Here is a 7131-nt window from a genome sequence, read left to right on the forward strand (position 1 = left end):
AGCTTTATTTGACTTAATTTGCTACATATGCCATTTTGATATCTCCTAGTAAAATTTGTTATTTTTGTTTTCATATAACCTTATTATTTTTACTCTCTATATTATCTTAATTATTCCTAAATGCCCCACAAATTTTATCATTTAATCTCAAAATTTTAATCTTCGTGTCAAAAGTTGGCTGAAACACAAGAACATACTAGCATAGACAACTAGTGATTACACGAGCCATTATCCTTAAGGTTTAATTTGTCATCTTTTGAAGGCTTAATTAATAATTAAGATGTTAAGTATACTAAATTGCTTCTAATTTTTTATTTTATCCACCTAATTATATTATAAACAAGTAGACATCAACCCATAGTTTCCTCCTTTGCTTGTGACTCAACAATATTGCTAAAAATAGTCAACTACCCCTTAAATGTTATACTAGTAAATAGTAATACTTGCTCTATCTTCTTACTTTCTTCTTCTTCCTTTTGCTTTTTATTGGTCGCTATTCTTTCTTTCTCGGAATGTAACATGGGGCAAACTAGCTTTTAGCTTCCATTTAGATACAATTATATCTTGAATGGTAATAAAGCTAAAAGGGTTAGAAAAGGTGTGAACTTTTCTCTAAGTGGAATTGGGATTCTAATCCACTAAGCTAGGCCAAAAGAAATATTCTTGTGCTATGAGCATTTAGGCAAAGCCTTGTGTTTACATATTTAAGGATATCACATGGTGGGGTGGCCAACTTTGGTTCCATCTTGTGCCTAGAGCCTAGAATATATTGACAGCTACAAAATTTGCCTCTTTTCTTACTTTTTTTCTAGACTTACTCGGTTCACAAAGTTAAGCAACGAACCTAGAAGAATACTTTTATTCTTTAATTTTGCTACACAATACATAATAAACTTTCATTTTAACTTTTACAATGTAATAAAATTAAAAAGAAGAAAGAGTAAAATCAAGCATTAGAGGACCAATTTAGGGTCTATTCTCAATATAGAATTATCGTAATAAAATTGCAAAAGCCTTTAATTACTAAGTCAACTCATAATTCTCGATAATTTGATAGTTTAGTTGATTATAGTTATACTACTACCGCATTTCTACCAAACTAAATAAAACTAAATTAAAATGCGGTGAAAATAAATTGAACAATGTACATCCTAAACAAATAATTTGAGAAATATTCTATGTTTTATGTGAAATCTTTAAATCTTTATCCTTTAACGCTCTATTTTACATTTATTTTTATTTTTCACTTGTTATTTCTTAAATTGGACCTTTAATATATGTTACAGTTGACTTTTTATATGAGAGTTTATATATGCGTTAATTGTAGGAATCTTAATCGGACGAAGAAAGTAAATATTATTTAAATATTTAATGTTTATATGGAACAAGTTTAAGTAACTCCGAACCTCGTGAAAATCCTTTAAAATTAGTGAATATTTTGCGAAAATTTATGGTTCCTGAAATTAAATTGTGTTGCATTTTTTCTAATTAGAATCATTCAAAATCAATTAAGTCTTCGAAAAAATTATAACAAAATTCATTGTAAAGCTACTTAATGATCTATCAAGCTAGTTCACTTGCATTGGTATTAATTAGTGGCACATTATTATGATTGGTATATACGACTTCTATATTGTATTGGTGTTTACAAATGTAATTAAAATAATTAGGTGTACAAATGTAATCAAAATAAATACGTAGATGTTGGTATATACAACTTCTATATTGTATTGGTGTGTAGATAGCTTTCAAGTTTCAATGACTGCATAAATGAAAATTTAGTGGCACATTATTATGATTGGTATCCTTATATAAAAACCATGACTGCAACATATCATCCGCTGCGTTCTGCGCTGAGCTCATCAACAACCACCCACATGCTAATTAGGTCACATGCAATGCAACTCATTCAATGAACTTCCATGTTGTCTTGAACCAGTCCTTGTTTTTTTAATTAAATTGATCTATTTGGAAACAATGATTTAACTTATTTCATTTGGAAATGTAAAATTATATTGGTTTAAATTTAATATTAGGATTTGAGTCAATTTCACAATTTTTTTTATATTAGTTAACGTTAAGAATTTGAAAATAACGTCTGAAAAATATCATTCTCAAATTCTTCATAAATCAAAAATAAAATCTAGAATTTAAAATAAAATAATTGTAACCAAATACAATCGTAAGAATACTAACATGAAAGTCATATGTACTACCAAGTAGGCTGCCACATGTACAGCAACATCAAAAAAAAGATGTCACGTGTACAACCACATTAGAAAAAAAAGGCCAAGTGCACAACCATGTTAGTTAGAGACCCGAGATTTAGGTCACCAACAAATAAATGTCTATTGGATAAAAATTAAGTTCAACATTTCATCATAGCGAATATAATACTTGAAGTACGACCTAATAAACTATTTTTTGCCGAAATTCAACTTGTAGCATGGAATTTTTCAAAACATGAAATTTCATAATTTTTATAAAATAGGGAAAACATCAAGCAACATAGGTAACATTATGTAATAACTTATGAATAATCTTAACAACAAGCCCCAATTAAAAAAAAAAAAAAAAACAAAGTTCGTCACAATCTTTTGAGGGAAGTTAATTAAAACTCCAAATTACAAATAAAAATTAATTTTAAAAGTCTAATTTTATGTAGTATATTTTAAAGATACGATATTTTATTTACCCTATAAACATTGATATATGCATGATGTTTTCTTCTAATTATTTATCATCCGACCTCTAATTAACTTTTTATACGAAAAGTCCCAATGATACCTTAGCACTTATAGAAGCTGAATTGATAGTTTTTTCTGTTGTTAGGGTTGATGATTTCGAATGGGGATGGAAGTGGCGCAAAGAAAGGCGCAAGGGAACGAATGGAGTAGAAAAAGGTGAAATGACGCATGAAAAAATGTAAAGTATAAACTTGTTTAGACGTTTAAGTAAAAATCACATAAAATCAAATCTTTATAAAATGAATAAAAGATCGAATCTTCCTAAAATAAATAAAATATTGACATTTAAAAATAAACGGCTAAAGTGAAAACTTAATTTTTTGTTAAAAAAAACACATTAAATTAAGGATCAATTAGTAATTTAACTATAAGTCCCTAAAATCCAGGTAATTGTAACCCAAAAGGCTAATTCAGTAATTTAAATATCAAAAATTCTAAAAAGTTCAGTTACCTGCAAAGAAAATGAAGAAGAATAGAAACATATACAGAATCTTTCAATCTTTATCACTTTTTTGTTCTCTACTTTCACTATCACCCGTTGGATCTCTTACACTCAAATCTAACCATTGATTTAAGGTCCCTTAGATCCTCTCCCAAATCCCCGCCATTTACAGAACTGCCAAAATCTCAACCCTAGATTCATTACCTTTCACAATTTTCTCTCTTCTGTGTTCTTATCTTTTTGTACCCAACAAGCCAAATTCATTCCCAACTAAAATGTGTTCTTCTTAATCCATCCATTGCTAATAATTTAGACCTTATTTCCCAGAAAAGAAAGAATCTTTATGTACCCAACAACCCAAATTCATGACCCAATTGAAATGGGTTCTTCTTAATCCTACCATTGCAGAAGATTTATAACTTTATCAAAAAAAGAAGCTAACTTTAGTACCCAACATCCCAAATTCATAACCCAACAAAAATGGGTTCTTCTTGATTCAAACATTGCAGAAGATTTAGACCTTGATTCACAGTTAAAAGAAATAAACTTTGAATATGGTTGAAGAACAAGAACAATCTTCTTCATCATCAACAATTGGAGAAGAATTACTCCATAGGATAATCGATGAAATAGATTCAATTTCTTCACTTTCACATACAATCCGTGTGTTTTCTGTTAAATGGCAGGTAATTCGGAAGAAGCTTGAAGAATTAAGCACTTTCTTAGTTGCTGCTGAAATCCCATTTTCACATAACCCATGTAATCATCCTGTTCCTTTAATGGAAGCTTTTTCTGCAATTTCCTGCTCTTTAATGGAGTGTCGTGATCTTGCAATGCGGTGTATAAGTGTATCTTACAGTGGGAAGTTGTTGATGCAGAGTGATTTGGATAGAGTGATTTCTAAATTGGATTGCTATGAGAAGAAACTTTGTGCTATTTTTAGAAATTCAGGTATAGTTACTAGTGATCTTGCTTTGATTGTTTCGAAACCGGTTTTGGGTTCTGGAAGGGATGATATGAGATTTTATGTTAAAGATTTGTTAACAAGAATTAAAATTGGTGACACCCAGATGAAAAAACAAGCTTTAATTTCATTAAATGAGGTGATTTTAGATGATGAAAGGTATGTAAAGATTGTTGTTGAAGTGGGTGATTTTGTGCTTAATTTAGTGAATTGTTTGGATTCAAATGAGATTGGGATTCAAGAAGAAAGTTCATTTGCAATTTCAGTGATTTCTGGGTTTGAGAATTACAGAGGAATTTTGATTGTTTCTGGTGTAATTGGATCATTAATTAGGGTTCTTGAAAATGGAAGTTTAAAGGGAAAAGAGTATGCAATTAGAACTCTTGAGAAATTGACTGAAAATGGTGATAATGCTTGGGCACTTTCAGCTCATGGTGGAGTGACTACATTGTTGAATTTATGTTCAAAAGATGAAATTGATGTTGAATTGATTGGTATTTCTTGTTGGGTATTAAGAAATCTTGTTGGGGTTGATGAAATTAAGCGATTTATGATCGAAAACGGAGCGATTTCTACATGTATAAAGCTTATTAAAGGAAGGGATGAAATGGCTCAAATTGGTGCTACTGAGTTCTTGCAATCCATAGCCTCATGTGATGAAATTGTCCGTCAATTGGTGATCAAAGAAGGCGGAATTCGAGCTTTGGTTCGAATTATCGATCCCAGATCGAATGATTCCTTTAAATTAAGGGAAACTACACTAAGGGCAATTGAGAATTTATGTTTTTCTTCAATTGAACATGTTCATATGTTGATAAGTTACGGATTTATGGATCAATTATTGTTCTTTCTTCGAAAAGGCGATGTTTCAATCCAAGAATTGGCCTTTAAATCAGCTTGTAGATTATGTGGAACATCTGAAGATGCAAGAAAATCAATGGGAGATGTTGGGTTTATGGCTGAATTAGTAAAGTTTTTAGTAGCAAAATCATATGAAATTCGAGAAATGGCAGCTGAAGCATTGTCCTTAATGGTATTACAACCTAAAAATAGAAAGAAATTTGCTGATGATCATAACATTGGTTTAGTTCTTCAATTGATTGATCCAAATGAAGAAAGTTCTGGGAATCTCAAGTTTTTATTGTCAATATTATTATCACTTAGCAGCTGCAATTATGCCAGGAAAAAAATTACACATTCTGGGTATTATAAGAACATTGAAAAACTTGCTGATGCTGGTGTTTCTGATGCTAAAAAAATTGTGAGAAAATTATCGACCAATAGATTCAAGAATATGTTGAATGGAATCTGGCATTCTTGAGCAAAACACCCATTTGTAAGTTTTTTTTTTTTGTTTTTTTACTGTACATCTGCAAATGTGTGGGATGTTTTTTAGGTTGTATACCCATTACCCACCAAGCCATTACAACCACCTTGTTGTTATCTGAATCTAATTAGTAATTAATGGTTGTTAATCCACCCATTAATACTGCTTTAAATGCAGTATTTTGGTTAGTTTGTAACTATCATATCACTGTAAGGAAAAAGATAAAAAAAAAAAAAAAAAATGGTACATAGAAGAGGATGTTTTAGGTTTCATTTGATATATATTTGATAATGTAATGCTATAACTAATTCACAGTATGCTTAATGTTTATATGCCCTGTGATTCTGACATTTTTATACACAGTTAGTTCTCTCAATAAATGTTGGGCAGTTGCACAAATGTGATAATCATTAACTTAACTCTGACTACATTTTGTCATGTACATGGTGAGCATGGCATTTGTGAAGCTCTTTTACATGTATTTACACTGTTCATACTAGTATTTTATTATTAAATACAATTTTTGTACTTCCTCTACATCCTATTACTCTTCACTATGGTCTATGGAGGTATTTGGCTATCAGACTTACGGTTAATTGTTGGTTGTTGGCTGTTTTTTAACCGGTGGATAGCATTACTTTTTTTTGTTAGCCATTATGTCATTAAATTATGTGCACTTTCACTCAATGGCATTGGGTAATAGAATGTTTAATCTAAATGTTATTTGGTAAAAATTAGTTGTTGATTGTTGGTTATAAGTAGGCTAAAAACCAATAAAAAAGCTACTTATAGTAGTCTTTTGAATTTGGTTTAAAACCCAGCTTTTCTGCTAGCTTAAACCCATTTCCTAAACACGTTTTGTGATTCTTTGCCTAAATAAAAAGTCAGAAGTCAAAAATTTCCAAACACATTTAGAGAAGTGGCTGCTATTCCACCAAAGGTCTCACTTTGTTTTGTGTGATAGTAACAAATTCCAAAAGATAGAGGAAGTGAGGTTTAAAAAAAGTTAACAATTTTATTTGGTTGTAGATTTTGTAGGATAAGGCCAAAATAATTATAGTTTTTAGTTTAGAGTTATACCAATTTTTAATAAATGACCTATTAAATCATGTTATCTCCTAATACTACTATATAAAGTTTCAGTTATGCAAACGATATTGTTTTTTGTCTTGGGTGAATTGAAAACTTTTTAATAATAGTTATTACGATAATAACGTTGCTAATATCTGATCTCCTAAACTGTGACTCGTTGGAATGTATAATGACATTGAGTAATAGAATGTTGTATTTGTTGTAGGTTAGATTTAGATACCATTTCTTAGAGGCTAAGGCTATAGCCAACTAACATCTATAAAGACTATGATACTCTTTATACAACTAACATCTATAAAGACTATGATACTCTTTATAGTCTAGTCTTTTGTGATGAACAAGGATTAGTGATTTTGGTAATTTCCGTGTGTAGGAATAGATTTGTGACCCATGACTAAGTAGGAGAATTTTACACCATAGCTTTGTTTGTATTAAAGCCAAGTTAACACATAACTTTTGGTATGCGTTATCTCCACCTTTTGTTTGTGATCTAGGTTTCCACAATTATGTACTCCATTTATTTCTCTGAATTTGCTAATTTGCTACATTGTCTTTCATA

At 30.2% G+C, this 7131-nt stretch overlaps 1 protein-coding gene across 1 annotated transcript; it reads left to right on the plus strand.

Annotated features, from left to right (window-relative positions):
• The first annotated feature begins 3204 nt into the window (after nt 1–3204).
• Nucleotides 3205–5879, plus strand: LOC130815203 (uncharacterized). The gene has a single exon (XM_057681585.1). It carries the CDS (start codon nt 3744–3746, stop codon nt 5472–5474), a length of 1731 nt encoding a protein of 576 aa, XP_057537568.1. The 5' UTR covers nt 3205–3743; the 3' UTR covers nt 5475–5879.
• The last annotated feature ends 1252 nt before the right edge of the window (nt 5880–7131 follow it).

Source organism: Amaranthus tricolor, chromosome 6, assembly GCF_026212465.1.
Source record: "Amaranthus tricolor cultivar Red isolate AtriRed21 chromosome 6, ASM2621246v1, whole genome shotgun sequence".
NCBI lineage: Eukaryota > Viridiplantae > Streptophyta > Magnoliopsida > Caryophyllales > Amaranthaceae > Amaranthus > Amaranthus tricolor.

Bases quoted from the DNA above. Each gene is read 5' to 3' on its own strand.
- LOC130815203 (XM_057681585.1), top strand. From the start codon at position 3,744: ATGGTTGAAGAACAAGAACAATCTTCTTCATCATCAACAATTGGAGAA.